This window comes from Mustela nivalis, assembly GCF_964662115.1.
Source record: "Mustela nivalis genome assembly, chromosome: 15".
Taxonomy (NCBI): Eukaryota; Metazoa; Chordata; class Mammalia; order Carnivora; family Mustelidae; genus Mustela; species Mustela nivalis.
The window spans coordinates 21,445,011-21,472,088 of NC_139034.1; the positions used below are offsets into that span (position 1 = coordinate 21,445,011).

Below are 27,078 nucleotides of genomic sequence, written 5' to 3' on the forward strand. Positions count from 1 at the left end.
GTCAGTTGTTATACCAGTACTAGGCAATTAAGCTCAGAAAATGTCAAGAAAAGACCTACAGATTACTTATTTATTACTATTTTATTTTGTACTGAAGTACAATTGGTATATAACCAATGATTTCATGGATATTACTACTTACAATGAGGCAAATAAAAATCTAAGTTAAGACATTGAGTAGAGGGATAGATAGATATAACAAAACTCATGAAAGTAACATGTGAATGAATCAAATTTAGAATACAAATGGAAATGCGTTGGGACAGAAGCAGGTCTCTAAATCTGCCCTCTTTTCTATGCAGCTCATTCCACCACACACTGCATTTTGTTTTTATTTTTTTTAATGTTGTATTTGCCTTTTTTTAAAATATTTTATTTATTTGTTTGATAGATAGAGATCACAAGTAGGCAGAGAGGCAAGTAGGGAGAGAGGGGGAAGCAGGCTCCCTGCAGAGCAGAGAGCTCACGATGGGGTCTCAATCCCAGGATCTTGGGATCATGACCTGAGCCAAAGGCAGAGGCTTTAACCCACTGAGCCACCCAGGCGCCACTCCACTGCCCTGAGTTTTAGATGATAAGGAGATTCACATAGAAAAGATGAACACAACCCTACAATTCCTCTGGAGGAGGAAGAGGAAGAGAGAGAGGGGGAGCCTTTGCTGGCTTACCAAGGGGGCCTCAGAGTTGCTGAACATAAGCACAACTAACATAATCCCAGGAGATGGGCACTGGTAAGTAGGAGAATTTATACAAGTTTAAATGGTCACTAAGACTTGGACATCATCCTTCTATATTGATTTGCATGACTCATTGTCCTAGCCACAGATGGATGGAGCTCAGGGTGAATGCGGCAGGGCAGGAGGGGGTACCTGGAGGTAGAGGAAAAGGAGCCATACCAATATTTCACAAGTGCTCCGCCCTTCACCGGGCAAATAGGCAAGAGAGACAATTGGATTGTTGAATGTCTGAGTAGAAGAGACCACAGACATCAAATGATCTGTTGGAATAAGTTTTTCAGTTGATAAACACGAATCCAGAGTCTTTAAGTGAAGATCGTGGGTCTGGTAACCTGGTAACCGGTTAGTCTTGTCAGTTAAAGGCTCATTTCCCAGAGCTCTTTTAAGGTCTATGACTCTCTCTAAGCCAGTTACCCAGTAAGGACTTTTAGGGTTGTCGGTTGCCCTGGCAGTGATGGAACTCCAATCCTATTCATTTCATCTGATGATTTGGCAGAGGACTCAGAGGGGAAAGAAGAGAAAAGCGTGTAAGGAAGCATCACCACGGGATGAGGCGATACCCTCTTGCAGCTCAGAGCTGAACTTGATGTCATGGACTCGTTGTCTGTAGTGGGGGTTGCGTGGAACTCATAATAGACGTTTAAGAGGAGGTAGAAACTTGGCATAAAGTACATGCTTTCGCCTGCTGAGAGGTCTCTGAGTCTCCAGAGAAACTGCACCCCCGTACCCCCCCACACACAAAAGTTAACGGCACCACACCTGCCTTCCCCAGATGGGGCTCCCTGTGCGAACGCCTCTTCGTCCTCCAGGATTTTCCAACACCGGCTCAAGCTCCTCCCTCGCCCGAGCAAGGCTGCTGTCCTAGAGCCAAGCGCCAGCCAGAGCAGCGGCTGGGGGGCGGCGAGGAGGGGGCCGGCTCGCCGCCATTGGTTGTGCGGACCAGAGGGGCGGGGGAAAGACCCGCGGTCCCGCGGACTCCGCGGCCCCGGGGCTCACTCCAGCTGCGCCCACTGCCCGCCAGTGCGCTTTGGTCCTGCGCCGCCTGCTGAGCCGACATTCCCGCGGACGGCTTCGCGGGCGCGGATAGCTGAGACAGGGGCGCCTACGAGGAATTCAGCGCGGCCCCAACCTCACTCGGGGTGCTGAAGTGCGGCCGGGGAGGTCGGCACGTCCGGATCCGCAGGTCAGTGAGAGGCTCCCGAAGCCTCCCTCGAGCGGAGGCACTAGAGTGGGGATTCGGAGACGCCCGAGGTGCCGGGCGCTGAAGGAGGGCTCGCCCTTTGCGAGGAGCGTCCCGACTCCTCTCCTGGGGCGGCCTCGAGTTCCGGAGCTTCCACTCCCTCCGGAGCCGCCCCCCCCACCCCCCGACTCTCCCTGGCTCCCAAAGGGAGGCTCCTTCTCTGGACTCCCCTGAATCTATCTCCTTTGTGGCCGGCCGTGTCCTTCATGGCCCCTAGCAACCTCCGCAGGTCGGCTTTCCCGATTCTCGAGATGACTTCCCTGGGCTACGCAGTGCCAGTAGCCCCAAGATGACCCGCTTCAGGCCCCGACACAGAGCCCGGAGGATCTGCCCTCGCGTCCGCTGTTGCAGAGATTGATTCCTGGGTGCAAGCGTAGACAGTTCTACACTTTGCAGAACGTGCTTCTAGGTGCATTCTGTTTGCTTTTGCCTTTGTGGTATGCGCGGTCATTTGTTTGTTTTGCGCCTATCTGGGCACTCGCCACGCGCACACTGCTTGCTTTCCACCTTAACGGTGGCTCACCCGAGTCTCTCCACCCATTTTAGTGGCTTCAGATCCAAGGAAGTTTTACCTGGCGCTGAACACTTGCGTTCCCCAGCGTCAGTTTCCGAGTTCCCGAAAAACCTAGAAGAAAACTGCACCAGCTACTGGAATCCCGTGTTTCCCTGTCGAAATGCGTGGATTATGGGCAAACTGAGTTCGTGTTTAGGAAAGAGGTGTGTGATGTGGCCCGCTCCGGGTAACAGAAGGATCCCTTCATTCACAGAAACAGCTTGGGGCCAGGTTGGCGGGATCTGCACGCTTTCTGCCGTTGGATGTCTGGGGCCGACCAGGCTCGGTTTGGTGTCAGACTCTAGAGGCAGGGTCTGTTTCTTAACCTTCGTTTCCTCTGCCTGTTAAATTTCCTTTGGAATTTTTTTTTTTTTTTTCCCTAAAGTGTTGAAGTACTTAAGTGGTTCTTTGTGGTTGATAGTTGGATTGGATGGCTCTGGACATTCTCAAAGCCATTGCATTTGGTCGGGTCCACACTACAGGTGCAAAGGGCACGAAATGGGCAGTGATTATGTCCCAGGGCCAACCCGAGAGACCACTGCTCAAGATCTTTCTCCTCGGGAGCTTTTTGCTTTAGATTTTTCTAGACTCATTGTCACACAGCAACTGATCAACAGGAAAAAAGGCAAGATAAGTGATACTTTTCTCTTAAAAGATTTGCCTCAATGCAGTCTAGCTGCCCAATGCACCCTCCTTTAGAAAGGAGGGCATATTTAATCAGCTTATGGTATGCAACTAATCTGAGTGTTTTAACTTATTTGTAATCTAGCTCCTACAGATTCTTAAATCTATTTTGTGACTAAAATGCTTCATTTCACTAAGTATAGAGGCATCTTGCTCCTACCCACACCGTCTCACTTGTACACACTTTATAATCAGCACCTAGTTGATCCCTTAATGCAATTGCTTTTTGAAGTGTATATTAGTAAGTCTGCCTTGTAGCGGAGTTGCACTGACACGACTCCCACAGGACATGTCCTTCAAATGCTGGGCATTGTGGGGATGGAGAACCATCTGCCAACCTCTGAAATATCCTGGGAATACTGAGTTCCAGAAAATGGGTGGGGTATTACATTTATGTATTTTTATTTTAAGGCTTATTATTTATTTGGCTTATGTATTTATTATTTTTGATTTCTTTACATAAGGCAGAGTGTTCTGAAGAGCTTGACACAGGCTCATGGTTCTCATTAAAGAAGCTTCATGTAAGGTAAGATCCATTCCATTTTCCTTGCTGTAATTTCAATTCAACAAATTTTATTGGATGCCTATGTTGTGTACAAGCCTGTCAGGAATTAAGAGATAAATAATGGTGTGATGACATGTAGCATCAAACCCATTAGAGAATTTATATGCAGGTTTCTTAAGAGTTTTTTTTTTCTTTCCTTTTTTTTTTTTTTTTAAATCAGGGCAAATGAAGGATGACAGCTGATTGGTAAGAATGATTAATCACACTGATCATTAAGTAATGTGGAGTCATTCATTTATTGTGAGAATGAAAGATTAACCCATCAGAAGCAAAACTCTCTGATTTGACCTCTATTCAGATCTAGTTTCTATTCTCTAAGCTTGCTGTTCTTCCTTTTGTATTATTTCATCTCTGTATTTTAATATGCTTTTTAAAAAAAAGTTGTAGACTTTATTTAAATAATTTTATATTTAATTTGTTATTAGAGAGAAGCAAAATGTAAAATTATGACTGAATTTTTGTGTTTTGTTCATTTGGGTTTTTTAAATAGTAATTTAAGAACCTGGAAAAATACATTTCTAAAAGGTCCTGACGTCAGGCACTGTGTAGGTCCCACTTGCCTGGCTCTTGGCACCCATGAGCCATTCAGTAAACATCTGTTAAGTGAAACTAGAAGCCAAAAGTAGTATTGTAGAAGAATGCCATTTTCTTCAAATAGACATGTGTGGAGCATATTGCATTATTATATTACTATGTATTACTATGTTAATATAAAGCATCCCAGGCTTAACTTTTATTATTATATGTTATGATTCTTAATGACAGCTAAAAATAAAAAGCCTTTAAGTTAGTTAAAGGAATAGGGAACCTAATAAAGAAAAAGCTCAAACCAAGTGCATGAATTGGCAGGATTCCTTTTAGCTAACAGATCTAAATAGAGAAATCAAGCCACAGGCTTAGGTGCAGAAGTCCATGATACACACACATGTGGATCAGCCTTTGACTTAGAACTCAGGAAGTCTATCTGTGCATTCACTGATCATTTCAGATACATGGTAGCAGACAAGTAAGCCAAGTGCTGGAATCCCTTTTGTTCTGATTCTTATTTGTGGCAGATGTGTCCATGGGATATAGTGTTTTGAGTTGCTCAGTCTTGAGATACAGAATGCCTCCTTCAGGAGTTCCTTATGGGGGCACCTGGGTGGCTCATTGGGTTGAGCCACTGCCTTCGGCTCGGGTCATGATCCCAGAGTCCTGGGATCGAGTCCCGCATCGGGCTCTCTGCTCGGCGGGGAGCCTGCTTCCTCCTTTCTCTCTCTGCCTGTCTCTCTGCCTACTTGTGATCTCTCTCTGTTAAATAAATAAATAAATTCTAAAAAAAAAAAAAAAAAAAAGGAGTTCCCTATGTATAGGATCCATGCTCCTGCACACATTTGGAGGCAGGAAATAATCACTGTTTAGTCTAAGTTTTTTTGGCAACAATAATGACAAAAAATGGTGATTCTGAATAGTCAAGTAGCCCTATATAAATTACAGAATCTCTAAGCATGAAATGGCACAACCCAGCTAAAACAGTGTCAGTATTTCAAAGCTCTGAATTTATATCAGGAATAGGATAGTCTATCATCAATATTTCCTAAGTTCCAAGGTTTTAAATTCTCATCTATTAAGATACATGGGAAATCAGTCAGTCCAGATTTATAATTTGCATTATGGGCTTGATTGTTGATGTCATTGATGTTGTTGATATTGTTGATTTTTTGATATTGTTATAGATAATAGTGAGAGGATATGGAAGTTGTAGCCTCTGATACTTGTTAAACAAGGTATCTTATGGTAACAGACCTGAATACAATTTTTGATGAGAAACAAAAGGATAAGGTGGCTGTAAGAACCTATTTCAAATTCAGAATGAAAGGAAGATGACTTACACCACAGTTAAAGCAATAAACAATTCATTCAACACATAGATTCACTCTTCAGGGAAAGCCAGAATGGCAGCTCTCCTGATTAATTTGCCATTAGTCTGGTACTGATTAGAACTGCCTGGTAATCTATTAACTATTGCCAATTAAACTGGTTTGGTTCTTGCTCACTTTCAATTTCCCTGTGACTGGGATTATAGCAGCTGGATTTACTCTTCTCTTTTCTTAAAGAGAACATTCACATATCCCATAAAATGCAAATATAATACAAAAAGCAATTAAGCCCTATTGGACAGATTGACTTTCTTGTTTCAGCCAGAGAGTCTTAAACTTTGAAAGAAAAGGTACATATGAACCATTTCAAAGGTTTTGTTAAGTATATATGCAGTACAAAAAAAAGGAGGAGGAAGAGTGGTGATTGGGGAGAGGGAAAGAAGAGAGGGAGGAGAAAGAGTTCCAGGCTTAAAGACCAGTTGCATTTTCACTGCATAAGCTCTCATTAAATTTTATTTCTATTTTTTCTCATGAAAATATTTTTATTGCTTTTTTCTCTGATTATAAAACAAATATTTTCTTTGTATCAAAATTCAGAGACATGCACAAAATTAGGATGTAAACAAACATACCCAGATCACCTGCTGACAAAAACTGTTAACAACTTCATGCACAACCTTGTTCAGTTTAGTTTTCTTTTGCATGCCTCTAAAACTTTGTATGTGCACCTAGTAGTAGTAGTGCTAATAGTTGTTGTTTTATATAAATGGAATCATACTATGCATTATTCTGAAGCTTAGTTTTTGACTTAGCCCATACATGTCTGGCATCTTTCCATACTAGCAAATGTAGTCTTTTTCATTATATCACAATCCTCCATTGCATGACTCTTCTACCATTTATTTAACCAATTCTTGACTCATGGACCGCTTGGTAGCTCCAGTGTTTAGCTACAGAATAATTTGTTTTTGTGCATGTATCTTTACACTTGTCTGATTTTTCCCATGGGGTAAATTGTCAGAATATAAGTAATATTGTTAGCCTACAATACCATATATTTTTGGATGAAAAGGGAAGCACTCAAATAATTCATCCAACAAGTAGGAGATATTCTTTGCTATGGCCCAGAATATCTTTTATATGCCTGGCACATGATATTTTCTTCCCTTAAAAAAAAAACCCACTTGTTATATGTTTAACAGTCATATAGAGAGGTGCACAAAGTCATAAGTATATAATTTATGATTCATGTGTTCAATTTGAAAACACCCTTGTAAATGGAACCCAAGTCAAAAAATATGTTTTTACTAATACTCTCCTTGATGGCTTTCATATACCTTGGCAACCTGGCATTCTAACTATTCCTCATGAGAAAGTCCTTGGTGAGCTTGTTGACCTCAATTTCCATCACTCAAGCACACGATTAAGGGCATTGTGACTTTTAAAGTGACAGAGGACTATTGATGGGATCTCAGACCTTCAAAAGGATTACTTGCCAACAAAGTTGGTCTGGCACTAGACCAGCTCTTTCCTTCTGTCCCGTTTTTCTTTATTATCCCTATCAGTTTTGGACCCGGTTTGGCACATATTTTGATTCATATGATGAATTAACCTCTGGATAACAAAAGATACTGAATAACACATTTTTCATCTAATTACTTCTTGCTGGCCACCCAGCTCAGCTCTGAGTATAGACTGGATTTGGAACCAGAAAAGGATCCTGGGCTCCTAAGTTGTGGTTAGGAGCCACAGGAGACCAGCTGTCTCTTTCTGCCATCCTTTTCTAAAAGGTGTATGAACAATAACCTTCAAAATTAATTTACTTAACTTTTAGAGACTTCAGTTTCCTGGTTTATAAGGACTTCTAGCTACCCAATGCTATGAAAAATGCTTTCCTTTGGTGGTTGCTTATTTAATCTTTGTTTTGGTATTATTTGATTTTTTTTTTTAATAGAAGAAAGGTAATATTCAGAGAGACCATAGGGGAAGAAGGAATAACTTAGATACATGATAAATGTTTTAAGTCCATTCCAGAATGAATGAAAGGAAAACCAAATATTTCTGCTCATGTGTTTTCATTCCTTTTATGATTTTTCTAAGAAGCTAAGGTCTGGATTATTTTTCTAGCCCAATACTACTTCAAAATACATTTACTATAACTCCTCAGCTATGTTCACAGTGATGAGTTTCAATATTTATAGTGGATTCCTCCATCCTTTTTTTGGTTATCTCAGTGAATGCTTGACTAAATAAAACTTTTGTTGAAAGACACGGCTGCTTGAGAAAAAGTATGCTCGGAGTTTGCTCTGGAACCTGAAACTATAAATTTAAATTTATATTTAAGTGTATGTTGAATTTTATTTAAATGTATGGATTTTATTGCCATAACTTATAAGATAAGGGTGTGTTCATCATTATATCATTATTATTTAATATTGAGTACTTATGCTTTGAGTAATTGATATGATTTTATATGAGATCATTTATTCATTCATTCAATAATTATTACTATATTTATTAATATAATAAATTCTCTTTTCTTTGAATTTTGGGAAATTTGGGAAAAGTGACACATCACTTCTAGGTAGAAAATGTAAAACCCCATGTGAGATTTGCCATGTCCCTTCCCTCTACTGCAGTAATTGTTTAAATATGGGAAAGCTTCTGTCCCAAGTGAACTGAGTGAGCACCTTCACCCCTTGTTGGCTTCATTAATATTTAGTGGAAACAATTAATGCACTTGTTGTTTTAAGCCTAATCTACCTTCTCCTGACTAATACAAAATCATACAAAGTAATACAATGTATTACTTTGTATTAATTACAAAGTATTAATACAAAGTAATAAATATTACTATATCCCCAAATAGAACAAATACGGAATACCTCTCCAAGAAGCTTCAGATTTCTTCATTCCTTTACTATTTTATTCATGCAAACATCCAACAAATGCTTACTGGATGTCTTTATATAAGACATCGTACTGCTTCATGGTTATAAAGATAAGTGAAATGGTAGTCCTCGGTTTTAGGAGTTCATAATCCATCAAAGCTTTAGACCAACAGGTAAAAAAATAGAGTAAGTATAATCAAATGTGAGAAATGCTAGTGTAAAGAGGTCCAGAAATTGTCATGAGAATGCAGTAGGAGCCAGGAATTTGCATAGAGAAAGTCGGTGGGGATTTGTATTATGAGTGAATAACCAGATGAGACAGAGCAGTTTTTTTTTTAAAAAACTCTGGAAAACCAAGAATAGTTGCTACAATTGGACAATCAATCTTAGAAACAATGGAAAAAAAAATGAGACTGGAAAAGTAACATGTGGCCAGATTAAAAGAAACATACTAACATAGCACAGATAATATAAGGAAAGATCTTTTAGATTTATTACTCAAGATGGTCACTGTAAAAATTTTTTATGTGCAATAGACTCTTGTGTGTAATGGTGATATTTTATCACTTTCTTATACATAGTTAACAAACAAGTATTTGTTGAATGAATAAATGAATGCACAAAAAGATACAGTTTTTCAAAACCAAAGGCAACACCACTGTCTCATTACCTGTGTAATTTGACAATACTACTTGTTTTTTTTCCATTAGGAGTAATAAATTATTCTTAATATATCTTCAGTATCTCTCACCTATTCCCATGTGAAGCCATTTGTGTATGTTTGAGTGACAGCTGGTCAGGACTGTCCTCACAAGTAGTACCTCAACACTCCCCAGCTTGCGAGGGAATATATGTTTGGCTGTCCCAGGAGCTAATTCTCATCCTTATAAACCTTACTCTTGCATGAAATTAAAGCTAGCCCATCCTCTACAACCTTCTTTCTCACCAGTGCCATAAGGGGGTTTCAATATATTACATAGACAATTCTTGCAACTCTCAGTTATATTCAGAATTTGAATTCTTTATAGTCAATTTCTCGAATATCCAGCATAACCTCTACTGTTATAATATAGTAAGATTTTGTATTAGTCAGGAGAAGGTAGATTAGGCTTAAAACAACAAGTGCATTAATTGTTTCCACTAAGTATTAATAAAGCCAGCAAGGGGTGAAGGTGTTCACTCAGTTCACCTGAGACGGAAGCTTTCCCATATTTACCCAATTACTGCAGCAGAGGGAAGGGGCATGGCAAATCTCACACGGGGTCTTACATTTTCTACCCAGAAGTGATGTGTCACTTTTCCCAAATTTCACTGGCCAAAACAAGTCATCTGGCCACCTTAAATTCAAAGGTGATGGGAACATGTAATCCTGTAACACGTCTGGAAAGAGGAAGGAACAGCAGAGACATATGAACAGCATGAAGGACCACAAGTCTTAAAATTATCCCTCTTTCACTCTCAGGATCCCTGGAGAGAAGGAACGAAATGAACACAGAGCATTTGGAGACATAGGGATATAGATTTGAATTCCAGTCCAGCCTCTAAGTGGCTGGATGATCTTGGGGTAAGCTTTTAAATTCTCTGATCCTTAATTTCCTCATCTGTTAAAGAAAGATGAGGGATAATAATAACTACTTTAAAGAGCGGTGAAGATTAGAGAAAATATACATGCACCACATGTACACATGAACACACATACACAACTAGTACATGCTTTTATTTAATTTAATAAATATTGGCTACTGTTGTTCATGTTGTTACTACTGTTTCCCCAAACTGTTGTGCTAGACATTCTTTCTCCTACGTAACATCCTGGGTATACATCTCTGCCTATCATGTTCTGAAGACATTCCCATTCCACAATGATGTGGGAATGCTCCTGTCACCTTCTTTTTTTCCCCTCTGCTTCCCACAAGTTTTCTGGCCCCCTACATCCCAGCCCATACCATTAAAATAAAAGAGAACTAAAGACTAGATATAAGAGTAGTGGGCGCTGTGTGAACATATGTTTCCGACCAAAGCTATTCCGACAAGTGAATAAAAACCACAGAACCTACAAACTTAAGGGTAAGGTAGAGAGCTCCACTCTGATAATGGACAAACTGGGTGTGGTGCAAAAACAATGAATACTATTACACTGAAAAGAAATAAAAAATATATATTTTTTAAAAATCTCATATAAGAGATACACATTGTTTCCTTGAATAAAACCGTATTTATTTATATTTTTAGAAGACTATATAACTATTTCAGTGATATGTTTTCTATAATTCTTAATTATTTCTCAATTACATCTCCTTATATTTTTTAAAAGACTATTTTATTTGAGAGAGAGGGTGGGTGGGTGTGGTGGGGGACAGGGGCAGAGGAAGAGGGAAAGCAAGAATCTCAAGCAGACTCGCTGCTGAGCACAGAACCAGAGAGACAGACATGGGGTGAGATCATGACCTGTGCTGAAACCAAGAGTCAGATGCTTAACTGACTGAGCCACCCAGGTGCCCCCACCTCCTTACATTTTTAAGTTTAACACATTCTGGGAGAATTTGAGCCCACACTTGTTTATTGCTTCCCTATTGTCTTTGACAGATTCTCATCTTGAGTTGTTATCTAAAATGACAACAAGCTGCTGAGGACTTGATTTCCTCCCACACTTGATAGCCTGCCATATCATTTTGTTCCATGTTACAAGGAACATGCAGACATTCTCTTTGTTAGCCAGACTTTTGAGTTTACTGTACCGCCTGAGAGAGAGACAAACAAACAGAAAAAGAGAGAGAGCGAGCATTAAGGCAATCTCTGCTATTTGATTCAAAGCAAGAATTAGCAGGACCACGGGAAATCCAACATGGGAACATGCTTTCCTGATGAAGGACATAATGTCCTGTTCTGTCCCCTGCCCTCCCTGGTGTACCTGGAAATCCTGGTAGATGAGTAATTTCAGAGTCATAAGAGAGCACATTGTCTCCTTATGGGATTGGTGTTTAATGTAATCCCTGCCTAAAATCTGACTCCTCAGGTACTCATCATTTTAGGGTACCTACCTATATTTGCAGTCATATAATTGGTGATGACTAGCAAAAGCTCTATTAATATCAGTGTCCCCTATTTTTTCATTTGTAGCTGCATTTTGCATGATGATTCAATTTCTAAATTGTTCATTGGCCCCTGTTTCATAAAATATGGACCATGGACTATAAGAGAGTTTTTGTGGTCAGGCTTAGCATCTTGCCACACTAGAGGACTCACCCAAACCAGGATGATTAGGGAGGTGGCTGCTAGTTTAAGAGTTTTAAAGGATTTTGATCTGCAGAACATACTATTTGAAGCCTATCTGATACCTGCTGCCTTAAATAGTCTCCAACTTGTACTTAGTTTATTTGCGCTTTTGTTTCCTGAGGTCCCTGTGTAGAATCTGGGCCTCACTGACAGCTGTGGGCTCTCACCAGGAGTCCACCTCATTTGTCCTTATTAGAAAACCACTCTTGTGCCTGAGGGCATTATTCTAAATAAAATAAGTCTGAGAACTACTCATAGTAGTTACTCATATAGTTAACTCATATAGTAACTACTCATATAGTAGTTACTCATATAGTACTCATATAGTGTAGGATCTCACTTATATGTGGAATCTAAAAATCAAAAGAAAGCAAACCTGAAGTCAGCTATAGGGAACAGACTAGAGGTTGCTGGAGGGGGGTGGTGGGGGGCTGCATGAAATCAGTGAAGTGATTGAAAGATAGAAACTTCCAGTTAGATATTAAATAAGTCATGGGGATGTAGTGTACAGCATAGTGACTATAGTCAATAATAGTGTATTATTTATTTGAAAGTTGCTAAGAGAGTAGATTTTTTTTTTAAAGATTTTATTTATTTGTCAGAGAGAGCGAGCGAGAGCGCTAAGAGAGTAGATCTTAAAAGTTCTCATCACAAGAAAAAAATTTTAACTATGTGAGGTGATAGATATTAACTAGACTTATTTGATCATTTTGCAATATACACAAATATCAGGTCATTATGTTGTACACCTGTGTGATATTGATAATGTATATATTCCATCTCCTCCCTGTTTATGGCATGCTAGGAATATCCTACCTGATGAATGGCACAAATGTGTCTTTTGTTATGTTAATTGAGGTGACTTTTGAACCACACCTAATGGAGAGGGCTGGTTGCTAGAGGAACCCACCTTGTGATTAGAAGGTTGGAAGTTTGAGTTCAACAGGGAAGAGAGAAGAAAAGGGCAGGAGGTTGAATCAATCTCCAGTGATGGATGATTTAATCAATTATGTCTATGTAATGAAGTGTTCATAAAAACCCGAAAAGACAGGCCAACCCACGGACATGCTGGGAGAGCGGCACACTCAGCATGGAAGTTCCGTGCCCTTTCCTCATAGCTTGCCCTCTGTATCTCCTCTGTCTGGTTATTCCTGAGTGATATCTTTTTATAACCTAATGGTAAAGTAATAAGTAAGATGTTTCTCTGAGTTCTGTGAGCTACTCTAGCAAATTAATTGAACTGGAGGAGAGGGGCTTGGGAACCTTTGATTTATTGCCAGTCAGAAACACAGGTAACATCCTGGGGTTTAGGATTGCTGTCTGAAATGTGTATGTTGAGGGGAAGGGTCTTGCAGGATTGAACCCTCAACCTGTGGCATCTGAGGCTATCTCCCAGTAGACAGTGTTAGATTTGAGTTGAATTACAGGACACTTAGCTAGTGTTCCTAGAATTGCTTGTTGGTGTGGAGAATGGCTACTATTTCTGCCTCACAATTGGAACTAGTATCAGAACCTACTTAATCTAAAACTAAAATAATGTTATATGTCAATTATATCTCAATTAAAAAGAAAAGAAATCTATTTTCTCTTGACCTAAGATGCCTCCTTATCTTTGGATATTTACACCATGCCCATGGCCACTTCTGAAGATGACTGATGATATAAGATGAGCATAATTGGAGTCCATGATTCTGGAGGTCCATACTGAGATTCAGACCAGTGGGTGACAGCAAGCAGTGAAGTCATGATTAAGGCTGGCTAGTGAGTCACCACTCCTGGTCTTTAGGTAGCATTTCCCACCACGATGGATCCAGTTTCTTGGTCATATTAAACTTCCTCTAACTTACCCTCTCATGCTCCATCCCTAGTACCCATGGCTTAGTGGGCATAATGAGCTGATGGCAGAATCAAATAGTTGAGTTTTTTCAGTGTTGTTGGATAGATTCCTTTAAGGAATCAGGCTTCTGTCATTGTGTTTCTTTAGAAGCTTCCAACATTTTAGCTGATTTACTGCATATTATGCCAAGCATATTTTCTTTGCTTTTGGATTTATTTATGTATTTGAGAGAGAGTGTGGTGGGGGGCAGAGAGAGAGAAGAAGAGAGAGTCTAAAGCAGACTCTGCACTGAGCGCAGAGCCCAATGTAGAGATCAATCTCGTGACCCTGGGAAAATGACTTGAGCTAAAACCAAGAGCCAGATGTTTAACTGACTATACCACCCAGGCATCCCAAGCATATTTTCTTAACATCCTTTGGGACAAGTCATTTTTTCCCCCAACTTACATGCTGAGAAATTCCAAATCTACTGAAAATTTACAAGAATAACAACAACAGACACCTATATATTCTTTAACTAGAGTAACCAATTGTTAACATTTTGACATTTGCTTTATCATCTTTCTGTATGTGTATGTAAATGTGTGTACTATTTTTACTTATTTATTTATTTTTGGCTGAAACATTTGAGTGTTAGTTGCTGACATGACACTTTATGGCTACAAAGTTTAGCATGCATTTCCTAAAAATAACATTCTCCTATATCAAACTTAGGGAGTTTAGTATTTACATAATATAGTTATTTAATGTGTAATCTATAATTAAATTTCTCCAGTTGTCTTAATAATGTCCTTTATAACAAAGCTGATTTTCCTTTTAATTGGCCCAAGGTTATTGCATTGCATTAGGGGATAGATTTTGAAATCTGCCTTCTATTTCTTTTTCTTAGTATTCATATGACTCCTAAATCATATAACATGGCCAAAACTGAATGTATCCAAAACAGCCTGCGTAAGCTGCCAATTACTAAGCATTCTTTTTAAATATTCATTTTACTGTGGAAAGCATCATCATACTTTGACTGTCAGCTATTGAGGACTAGAAAATGAGAGAACTTATTTAGTAAAATTCATATGTATATATTATGCTAAACACTGGGCTAATATCCAGAAGGGATTGGCAATTCACACACTATGTAATTAACTAAGGTTCTATTTGTACTTATATTATGAGGAAAAATGGTTCATTAATTCAAGTAAATGCTGTGCCTTGATTAAAAATGTCATCACATAGAAGACTTTGTGAGCTGGAGACTGAAGACTTAAAATGCAAGACCTAAAACATTTATATACATTTATGATATTCCCATCTCTTCTTGAGGAGCAGACGATAAAACACCTTAGTTGAAACAAATACATGACTGTAGTTGCCAATAAAGACAGATCTGGATGGTGGCTTGCTTAAATAATTTGCTAATACTGAAGTTCTTTTAAAACAACCTATGTCTCAGGGGCGCCTGGGTAGCTCAGTGGGTTAAAGTCTCTGCCTTTGACTCGGGTCATGGTCTCAGGGTCCTGGGATCAGGCCTCACATTGGACTCTCTGCTCAGGGGGGAGCCTACTTCCCCTTCTTTCTCTGCCTGCCTCTCTGCCTACTTGTGATCTCTCTCTGTCAAAATAAATTAATTAAATTAAAAAAAAAAAAAGACAACCTATGTCTCATCACTATTTTTTTTCAATTTGTACCTGTAAATGTGATTTTGTGGATAGTCTCTGACATATTCCTGTGTGCAAAAATAGAGAATGAGATACATTATATAATTATATTCTTCTCCTCTCAATTAGTAAGATATTTTAAGTAGAGATGAAGCTTAGAGTTTAATTTTTGGAGTGAATGAAATATTTACTATATATCCATTCTTATAAATTCAAAGTTTATGAGATGAGGAAAATTTACAAGAAAATTTATACAGAAAAATAACAAGCATTTATAGAAACATACAAACAGAAAGTTCCTCATTAAACACATTAGCTTGGATGCCTGTAGAAAAGGGAAGAAAATGGAATAAGGAATTAAGATTAAAAGGAATCAATGATGACAATAAGCTATGAACTAAGGAATATATGTATTTAAAGAGGAAGGTAGCAGTAGAAACAAACAGAAGTATTGTTAGGGAGTAATACAATACCATGTTCTCCTCTGATTGTAGTGAATGGCATTATGGCCCATGGCTGCCACTTCTGAGGAATCTGCTCAGATTTACAGTGGACATCATCAAATGGCTGTTGAGAAACCAAATTTCTCGGCTCTACCCTGTTCTCTTACAGCAGTTTTAGAGGAACCCAAAGCTCCCTGGAGCCTGAGAGAGTAGACTAGAAATACCTAGTGGTCTACATGTAAAGGTTTAAAGAAAATTGTAGCTAATCACAAAATTAATTTTATAAAAACATAATCTTTCCCAGTGTCATACTCTATAAGGGGACTGTTATGAGCAATTTGATTGAACCAAAAAAATATTGGATATAAATAAATTATTTTGACTGCAGAGGGAGAATGAGAGACAATGGAAAAGGAAAAAACACCATTTCATTCTTCTACGAGAGCATGGTTTTTTTTTTTTTTTTTTACATACTAATGCTATGATTTAACCAATTCTAGCTGCTCCAAGAATAACAAATGTTTTTTCCTATTACACTTCTAAAATACTGGAAATGATTAGATCTGAGTGGAGGGAGAGAAATGACCTGAAAGCCCTTACTAAAAATACTGTAACATCCTGAAAGGCCCTTCTTGCTTCTTACCTTCTTTCCTCCCACTGATTCATTTCGACCTTGCCTATGATCTTCAAGTCATTATTTCTCTGGCTCTTTGCTTTTTCTTTAAATGAAATGTTTAAGCCAGTGACCTTTTCTCCAGCTCCCTAAAAGAGACTTTCATTGTTCTGCTGCTGCTTAAACAGCTCCTGCTTCCTTCAACCTTCAGGTTGATACTTTTCTCATTTTGATTTAGACTCATAGTGTTAGCCAAGAGGGATCCAATATCCCCAAAAGGTAGGACAGAGCCCTTCCTGGCCTTTTCTAAACATCATAAAAGAGTCATGAAAATGTTGTCTATATCTGGCTTTGTATTTGATCTGTTTTTTAACCAGAAAATTATCCATTTAAATTAACTTATTCTAAAATAGTATCATTCTTAAATAATTATTCTTCCTAAGGCAGTGTTTTGGACATAAAATCTTCATATGGAATATAAATATAACACAAATTTATTAAGAATACTTTGATTTTTCCAGAAAAACAGTGATATATAAATGCAAGGGAGGTCATATCTACTGTGACATTTGAGGTTCTAGAAGATGGTCAGTCCTTTTCAAATCCCCTTTTGAAATACTTTCTTGTGTATGAGGCTTTTTTTTTAACTTCACTCAGTACACCATTTTGTATATTAAGAAAGGTATATTCTGAATGTTTTGTGAACTATAGTTTATGTGTGTAATTAATTTTTAAAGAATTAAGACAAAATAACTGACCTAGCATAAAAGCATTCTGAGTATAATTTAGTTATTTTGTTAAGGAAGTATTTTACTGGGCCTGAGGGTAATCCAGATAGACAAAGGTCATCACCAGGGTAGAGAGATATAGGAGACTAGTCTGAATCCAAAGCAATGTAATGACCTATACTAGAAATTGATTTTTAAAATATTTTAAGATTGGGACGCCTGGGTGGCTCAGTTGGTTAAGCGGCTGCCTTCGGCTCAGGTCATGATCCCAGCGTCCTGGGATCGAGTCCCACATCGGGCTCCTTGCTCGGCAGGGAGCCTGCTTCTCCCTCTGCCTCTGCCTGCCATTCTGTCTGCCTGTGCTCGCTCGCTCGCTCTCCCTCTCTCTCTCTGACAAATAAATAAATAAAATCTTTAAAAAATAAAATAAAATATTTTAAGATAAAATTTCAGCTGATACTAAGCTATTACTGTGTCATTTTTTAAATTTTCACCAAAATATAATGAAAAAACTCTGACTATATTTTCTGATCATTCATTTGAACAGTGGGTAAAGAGAACTGTTAATTTTAATTTTTTGTCTTACATTATCCAGTTTAGATCCATGAATTCTAGTGTATTATTCAGACTCTTCATCTTCTATATTTCTTCTCTAAGATGGTACTCTATTCAATATTTAATAACGGATAGACTCAATTTATTTCCTTACTTGATTTTTTTTACTGGACTCTTACAGGGACTAAGAAACAGAATTCACATATAGTTCTACCCTCTTAATGCGTTAATTAAGAGCAGTTTTCAAATATATGGATGGTTGAATCATCTTTGAATAAGGATCGCACATAAGATAGTAAACTTTATTTTCAATATTGTAAGCCCAATGGGCAAGTATTTGCCATTTACTCCAAGTGACAATCTACATTTAGAAATTGTGGGAAGTATGTATGTCAGCACCAACCTTCTCTCATCAACCAAAGAAAAAGCATTAAGAGCGAAGATAATTGTGCAAATGGTAAAGGAGTGGCTCGAGATCTCATACAAAGCATACTATTTTCTAAGCAGAACTAAAAACAGCTTTGCTTTAAATGTGATAAGGTCCTTACTAGATTTTGGAAATGTTAATTTCTATGTGTTCTACAGAGAAAGAATATATCATTACATTTTAATATCAAATTTTATATTTGTAGACAAAACAAACATTTTACCATGTCGTGTTAATACTTTATCTTTCTCAAATCATTACTGTTGGTCTGGGACAACAGCCATTCTGGAGAATGACATAGCAGGACTTTATAATGATAAAATGTTGACACAACATCCTAACAGCCAGGGCACTCTTTATGTCTATAAGGCAACAAAGCAACTTACCCAGTTTCCCACAACAAAAAACCTTTCAAATAGTTGTTATTCACGTAGACACGTTTTTGAATAAAGGTCGGAAACTCAGAAATTGCTGTGCCAGATTTGAGGCTGACTCTAGGCTGAGTTTTATACACCATTATTTTATAGAAGTCAAAGGCTCTGCCCACACACTGGCCACCAGAGGTCTTGTAGGGCTTGTGTGAGCAGACTCAGAGATGGGGGTCTGTCAGCTCTTTTTCTTTTTACTAGGCATAAAGGTACACGTCAGAGAGTATGCTTTTATTCTTCTAAAACTTACAATTCTTATAATCATCCCATGAGAATGAAAGCTTCCATTCTTTCAAAAGAGTCATAGAGGCATGCTGCTGAGTGCCATGGAACCAGAGACCCCCAGGTTTGCCTCTATACTGTCTATTCATCTCCCCACCTCACTGGGCTCATGGACACCTTATAGGTCCCCTCTTCCTCACTTCAATGGTGACTGTCTTTTGTAGATTTCTTCCCAGCACAGGTTTTTATGCTGAGACACAAAGGGAAAGTGGCTGACCCTGAACCAAAACATTTATACGGATCTTCATTTATAATGTTGTGATCCAGCTGTCTCATTTTCCTTTCTCAAAAATCACTTTCTGAGGATGGTTCAGAAAAAAGAATCATCATGCCCATGTGACTTTAGGTGCCACCAAAATGACAGTACACTGATGCTGCCCTGAGACAGGTCAAGGCTATGCATTTAAGATGAAGTCTCTCTCTTCTTTTCTTTAAACCTAATCTGTTTGGAGAAATGGCCCAAGAAGCCTCATCTTGAAACATAGCCGTTTGATTTCATTTTCACAGCGCCATTTTTGGCCTCATTCACATGGTCACAAGTCCTGAACACATACAACTGGCCTCATCCTGAGCATTATACACAGACTATCAAAATGTTCACCAGAGCGAAAGAGGATTTATCAATTTTTAAAAATTCAATAAGTGAGAATGCCATCAAATTAAAATGATTTCTAACAGTGCATATATTCTGTTGTTTCAAAGTAGAACAGTGAAATTAGATTTGCCTGTCATTTAAAATTACAACATATTCTGGAAATGATATTAAATCTGAAATATTGGGAGAATATTTATATTATTTAATTGAGAAATGTCAAATAATGACATGAGCTTTCATTTGTTCATTTCCACCATTCTTCCAAGATGACTTAGAAGATCAGATCTTTTCCCCAAATCTTCTTAAATCTCATTTCCTGTAAACTTTTCTGTAGACCATTGAGGCTCAGCAGTGGGCTTTTGGTCTGAAAGAAGGAGATCTTCAGAATGTGAAAAGTGTTCTTGGAATATTTATATATAAAGAAATACTTTTGTTTTAACAAGTCTTCTGGTAGGTGCTAAATTGCTGATACTCTAGTGACATTGTCTGTGTCTCCACCTCTACCCCAGAAAATGACAGATTTGGGTAATGAATTCAATTCCAGCTGAATCTGTCACCTGTACATGTCAGACTGTAGGACTAGCAGAGACCTGGAAAGTTCCTCTGTCCTTTCTAGGCATTCAGAAGGAACTCGTCTACTGGTACTTTACTTGGGCTGGCCTTTTATAATTTTCTAAGAATGCTTATGGAAATGTTCTTACAGACTAGCTCAGGACCTCTTAGCAAAGTAGGGAAGGTTAATGTTACTGCACAAATAGGAAGACTGAAAAATCAAGATTAAATTGTGAGCTAGCCCATAGTAGGTAGCAGATAGGAACTAATGATGCAAGTCTTCATAATTTTCCTCTTCCCATCACAGTTGAGAAAACTAAGAACACAGTTGAGGCATGGAGTCTAGTCCATCCTCTGTCACTGTCTAGCTGTGAGCCTGAGTAAATCATGTCTTTGTGGCTTAGTTTCCTCAAGTGAGAATAATAATTCCTGCTCTACCAAGGAGCTGTAAGGAACACACAAAATGCATTGTCCCTTCTTTACCCATGCTAGGAAAAGAGGATGTAAAATTCTTACTACTCAAATAATGGGAATATTGAGACCAGATGGTATAAGGAGTTAAGATGAGCAGAAGCCCAAAATCCTGGCTTATCTTCTAATGAGATATTTCTTTTGTCAAATCAATTAGATTTTTTGTCTCTCCATTTCCTCAGCAAGACTTAGGAGTTCTTACCAAAACAAAGAATATTTTCTTTCTATTCAGCCCATAATGTTTCTATCCTAGTTTTCTTTCCTATACATCATGCTGCCTCTGAAACTCTATTTTCCCTAAAGATGAATGGCTAAGACATTTAAATGCTATAAAAAGGCAAGGGATTGCCAAATCAGTGTGACACATTTGAGTCCCAATGTGATTCTCTCTCTCTTTTTTTAAGGTTTGTTAGGAGCCTGTAGCAGCCTAATGGAATTAAAATCACCAAGCAAAGCATAATGAGGAGTAGGAGTCAAATTATTTTAGGAACTACTAAGGCACTGTATGTGGCCTACTCAGAGGAACTCACTAGGATCATTAGCCTGCATGACACCCAGCAGGGACAGCCATTGCCGAAGTGTCCCCCCTTCTCAGGGATCATTAAGGCTGCTTAGCTCTGACCACAGTGACCAATGTCAGCCCCTCAAAGAGTCAGCCCTTAATTAGATCTGGAGAACAGAAGAGAAAGGCAAGTTTTCAAGATAAAATGCAGGGCAGAGTTTGGGAAAAGGGAGAGCCAGGGGCAGAGGGAATCTTTTCACATTAGCATTTCACTACAGCTGACACAAGGAGATTTAAAAATTTACAGCAAATGGATTGAATGCCATAAAGAGCTAGGAAGAGCATCTCTTCTGGACCTGAAGAGTCTGCCCCAAGGGACCTTCCTCCCTCAGGCTGAATTCCTCACCACCACGTGGACTTAGTGAGCTGGAAGCCAGGCAGAAACTGGCTGTGACTTTTCCAGTGATGAAGGAGAGGGTGTCTGAGACACACACACTGCACCCACACTTGGAGCCTGGGGAGCCATGTGGTGTCCCGCTTGTTACCTACCTGTCAGTCTGCTTTGCTTCTAGTGATTCTCAAGGGACCACATTAGGAAAGAGAATATGGTAAAGATCATTCTTTGCCTCCAGGCTGAGAGAAAATTATTCCTTCTCCACTCCCATTAACACACATACACACACCATAAACTTTATTTTGGTCCAAACCTTTACATTTCACAAAGTGCTTCCATGTCTATTTTCTTGATCCCTGAATAACACAGAGAAGGAATGGGGCAAGCTATACATTTTATAGATGAGAAAAGTGAAACTCAGAATAATGTAGGCCATTTGCCCAACACCTGAAAGCTAAAGGGGGAATTCAAGCCTCCCTCAAACCTACATCTCTTGACAGCAAACCTTGTACTTTTAAAGGGAATCCAACTTTTTTTCTTCAAAATTAATCTGAAGTTTTTTATTCAGCACTGAAGTACGCAGAACAAGGTACACAGGTAGATCAAGAAGAGTGGGTTAAGCCACTGCCTTCGGCTCAGGTCATGATCTCAGGGTCCTGGGATCGAGTCCCGCATCGGGCTCTCTGCTTAGCAGGGAACCTGCTTCCTCCTCTCTCCCTCTGCCTGCCTCTCTGCCTAGTTGTGATCTCTCTCTGTCAAATAAATAAAATCTTTAAAAAAAAAAAAAAGAAGAAGAAGAAACATGAAGAAATGGCCCCTTATTTCAAGGAAATGAATTTTTAGAAACAAATCACATTATAAAGGTTCAAGAAAAAGCAAACTTACATGTGTGGCGTGATTCTTCAAAGTGGTAGAAATAAATACTGCTAGTGGACTGGAGGTGCGCAGAGTTAAATTTCTAGAGAAGGGAGGTTTGGTGCTGACTTTTTGGGTCCTATTCTCAGAGCATCCACTTGGAGCATCTGTTGAAATCATAGCAGATGGAGCACATCAGAAATGTATTTTCCTTTTTATTTATTTTAGTTCCTTGGAGAATCCTGGCATCTTAGGTACTGTGGAGGTAAAATAAAAGTTCATTTTTATATCATCGTTTGTAATATAATGACATAAACATTATCTATTTCTGGAGAAGTAATTTTGTTCAGTCCCTTCCCTTCTTCAAGTGAAAACTAGAAATCAGGTTTAAATGTGATATTTTGTGAATAATGCACTCAGCTGTTTTTTTTTTGTTGTTTGTTTGTTTGTTTTTGCAGTGCCAGAGGACACCTGATCTCCTGCTGCCTTTGTCTGAAAACCAAGAAGTTTGTTGTGCTGATTTAACTTCCTACAATCTTTGCTGATGCTATCATAAAAAAAAAAAAAAAATGCTGATTCTGTCCTTTTTAACCCCTTTGTAACAGACTTTTAACATACTTGTGCATTCTTTGACCCTCCATAAAGATGTCTGAACCTGACTCTTCATCTGTATTTTCGGGTAACGTGGAAAATGGAACTTTCCTTGAGCTATTTCCCACATCCCTGTCCACGTCAGTGGACCCTTCCTCAGGTCACCTCTCAAATGTCTACATCTATGTGTCCATATTCCTCAGCCTTCTAGCATTTCTGCTTCTGCTTTTAATCATTGCCCTCCAGAGGCTCAAAAATATCATCTCCTCCAGCTCCTCCTACCCAGAGTATCCAAGCGATGCTGGAAGTTCTTTCACCAATTTGGAAGTCTGTAGTATTTCCTCTCAAAGGTCCACTTTCTCAAACCTTTCCTCATGAAGATGGAAGAATGCCTGAATGGTACAGCAGCCTAGGTTTTCCCTTGCAGGAAGTGTCACATGAACGAGTTGCTTCATGAAAGAAATAACCTCTTTCTTTTCCAACCAATTAGACCTGTTTCTCCTCCTTCACCCCTCATTTCTTGTTCCATTCATGATGCTTTTCATTTGTGAATGTAGGAGTTGACGCTGACTCAGAGAAAATGTGTGCAAACCTCGAGGGGCAGAATTTCACACAAACCACCTGACAAATCGGAGCAGACTTCTTCAAGGTGGATCAATTCATTTCACTCTGCTGGACACCTGAGGCAGAACTCATCTGAGGTGGCCTCACAGTGGGTGCTGGATATGGGCTCTTGCACTTCATTTCTCTTACAAAACCGTGAAACCAACTGAGCTAGAAGAAACTGGCAAAATTAAGTCTGAACTATTTAGAAGATATTCTCCATATTTAAAAGATAAAGTGGAAACACCAAATTAAAAAAAAAAAAGTCAATTTAGATTTAATGTAGAACATTCCTAAAACCGGAGGCAAAATATCTAAATGTTTTGTTTTCACTTTAACAAATGGGAATCACATTTATTGATGAATTAAGTCATCATGGAAAAGTACTGGAAGAATTTAACTTTTAATAGCAAGACAAATATGTGTTATGATGCAGTCTGTAATGTATTTTTGCCTCTTGGATTTTTTTTTTCTATTTATGTTATAGTCATAATACCCCTACTGTTGTAGAATTCTTTGTGATAATTGCTGCTACTAAGAAACATCCTAAGAGACAGCAAGAGGTTTTTATTTTATATCTATACTTTCTGTTAGTGGAAATTAGCATATGGAAAATATTCACTTTCTGTTTTCGACAGTAATAACTCCTAGCAGTCATGTAAGCATGTTCCTTTATTCAGTTTCATAGTCTTATAATTTTAGCACAGAATTTTGTTAAGTCTCCCAGATGTCAGATGTTTGCTCACCCACATTAGGTTGCAAAACTTAAAGAGACTAAATTGCTAATATACATGTTATTATAGACTCCATGAATGTTACAGTTCTCTGAGAATTAGTTGTTCTATGTTAACATAAAACTTTGCATTAGCATTCCAGGATGTGGGTTTTTATTAAAAACTGTGGACCTTCAAGTTATGTCACTGCTGGGAGATTAGTGGTCCTGGGAGTCATGATACTGTGGTCACCCAAGCACTGAACCTGGGGTCTTTATCCATGAAATGAGGCACACATGTGAGCATAGACTTGGAAAATGGAAAAAAATCAAGCTTCCCCTAAAAACAAAACAGAGCAAACTACAACTTCTTCAGAGTAAGAATTGTCCTTTAATTTTAAAAACAAATGGCCCACAGCATAAACACAACTTCTTCAGCCTACAGAGACCACTGCATCAACATGCCCTGTCTTCCCATGGCAAATGGATCATTTCTTGTTCAAATATTTTCTAATCTTAAATAGTGGAGCTTCAATAGACGCTTTGGTTGACTGCGCAGGTGATACACTCTAGTAACCCGATTGGGATAAAGATCCACCATTTTTACAAGGTCTATCTTCGTCATTCTAAAATTCTAAGAGAGATAAGGATTGGTAATGAGGATCTGAAGGTTTCTTTTCTTTTCTTTTTTAATCCATAAACTTCACTTAAGTCAGACCACATTGAACTATTTATATCAAAAACGTCCCCAGACAGTCTAAGACCTACACAGAGTTGCTGTCCTAAAATGTGCAATTAGTGAAAAATTTGCCTCTGCTGCCATTTAAAGCATGGCAGTGTGTTGCAGTATTATTACATAGTGTAAATTTTGGACTAGAAGAACTCCACTATTTTAGATCATTATCAGCAGTCTCTCAATATGTGTGTGTATGTGTGTGTACTAATGTATATATATTTTCTCACATACTCCTAATTAAAAGTTGTGTGGAAGCTACAGGATTGTAGAGGTATCAGTATTATCAATTTTGCTTTTTTATTAATTTTGTGCTACTATGGTTATTGAGGAAGAAAGTGATTTAAAAATAATAATAAAGGAACAAGTTTGCCATACAATAGAACAATCTGAGTATGATCTGTTCTAAGGGGTAACTTCATACTCTTTCTGAAAGTAAAACTGCTTTAAAAAAAAATCTGCAGGCCTACCCCTGCCCACACCCACTGCCACAATGGTTCTTGCTCTCCAGGTTAAGTAAAATAATTAGAAGCAACATTTACAAATGAAAATGAGGACTTGTCAGTTTTGCCAAGGTAACAGATTGCACAATTTGAGATGAATTTGTGTTGTCTAAGAAGTTCAGAAAGGTTAGAAGACTGGTTTATAAATAAAGAAGTAGAGCCCACTGAAAGCCTTGTTCTTCTCTTACTGTCTTCAGTAAGTTGGTACACAGTATTCTTTCCTAGGGAGGATTTTTCATCACTTTTTCTACACATCCTCTCTGAAGCAGGGTCAATAATGAGTGTCCCCAATGTCAGCCTTCCTCCATCCCTACAAAAGTCCCCTAGCCTTGAGGCAATGAATTCCACACTTCCCTAATCAGATTCACTTGGATGCTTGGAAAATATTCCACACCTCAGGAATGGAACCAGAAAATTGGCATTTGTAACAAGAACCCTCGGAGATGCTTATGATCAGTGGGACACAGGGGGCAAAGGAAGGGTCACATATATTGTTCTAGTGTATCTGTGGAGATGAGGTCTTATCTCTTGTCCACTGCCTAAGCAAATGCTGTTTCTCCAAGCTAAGTTCCCCTTCCATATGCAGCTCACAGCAACCCCCCCCCCCCACCACAAACCTACTCACTTTTCTGCAAGAATCTGAACTTCAGGCCCCCTCCTCAGTGGAAAACTTGCCATCATGCTGGGCTCGGTATAATAGAGAATTGAGGAAGATCACATCCTTTCTTCCTCACAGCACCACTTTCATAAGACCATGTGCATACACCAGATGACATTAGTAGAGGACTGGGGCATTAACTGAGGGATTTATAACATGAGAGAAAATATTTTACACTGTATTAGTAGACCAGACTATTCTCACAATCCAAAGGAAACAGTAGCATGACTAAAAAAATGGATCACTCTTGAGGTGCCTAGGTGGCTCAGTTGGTTAAGCCTCAGACTCTTGGCTTTAGCTCAGGTCATGAGATTGAGTTCAGTGTTGGGCTCCATGCTCAGCATTGAGTCTGCTTGAGATTCTTTCCTCTCCTGCCTCTCCCCCCGCTTCTGCTCTCCCCCTGCTCACTCACACACACACACACACACACTCTGTCTCTCTCTCTCTGTCAAATAAATAAATAAATAAAATCTTTAAGAAAGAAAGAAAGAAACAAACAAACAAACAAACAAACATTTTCAGGGAGAAATGCCAGTTTCTAGAATTGGCTCTGCTTGAAGTCTGCCTTTTCCCGTTGGAAAGGCTGCCATTTCAAGTCAATGCCAGGTCTCACCCTGCTTTTGCAAGTCCCCTAGATTCCATCCCAGTTGCTACAACATACAGACTCAAGCCTTTAGTACCACATTTCCCAGAACCTGAGTTACTCAAGATAGAATGCTCAAAGCGTGTGTGTGGAGGGGGTGAATGTGGGTGGGTATTGGAGGGAAGGCTGTGGGGGAAGCTCAGCGTCTCCTAGGACCAGTTCTCTTCAGAATCTCTCCATCTGTGAGAGAACAATTGTGCTTCTCTCTCTTCTGGTTATCCAGTGGGCAGCTCTTAAATCCCACATGTGTCTGTGTGCGTATATACAGACTTAGACACACAGAAACTCACACACATACACTTTCTTCCACAACCATACAGCCCTCCCATGAATAAACAACAGTGCTCAATGTTTAGAGACCATATCTCAATTTTCAAAGTCCATTTACCTCAATTTAACCCTGCCTTCAATGGTAAGCACAGTACAGTAGTTTCTGCATGCTCATCCTTCTACTTCAAAACTGTGCCTACACATCCACCTTTTTAAAGAGATA

The 27,078-nt window shown here is 38.8% G+C and overlaps 1 protein-coding gene across 10 annotated transcripts; it reads left to right on the forward strand.

The window, feature by feature from the left end:
* Positions 1 to 1,582: 1,582 nt before the first annotated feature.
* On the forward strand, positions 1,583 to 25,163 carry SERTM1 (serine rich and transmembrane domain containing 1). 10 transcript variants are annotated; one of them, XR_014303146.1, is made up of 5 exons: positions 1,583 to 1,920; positions 3,679 to 3,740; positions 3,940 to 3,965; positions 9,992 to 10,093; positions 23,291 to 25,163. XR_014303146.1 is itself a non-coding variant. In XM_082700476.1 (5 exons), exon 5 carries the CDS (start codon positions 22,788 to 22,790, stop codon positions 23,109 to 23,111), a length of 324 nt encoding a protein of 107 aa, XP_082556602.1. In that variant the 5' UTR covers positions 1,592 to 1,920; positions 3,679 to 3,740; positions 3,940 to 3,965; positions 9,992 to 10,093; positions 22,601 to 22,787; the 3' UTR covers positions 23,112 to 25,163. The 10 variants fall into 10 exon arrangements, 6 of the variants coding, with proteins under 6 accessions (XP_082556602.1, XP_082556604.1, XP_082556601.1 ...); XM_082700476.1 differs by having other exon boundaries at positions 1,592 to 1,920; positions 22,601 to 25,163; XR_014303147.1 differs by lacking the exon at positions 9,992 to 10,093 and having other exon boundaries at positions 1,585 to 1,920.
* Positions 25,164 to 27,078: the final 1,915 nt, after the last annotated feature.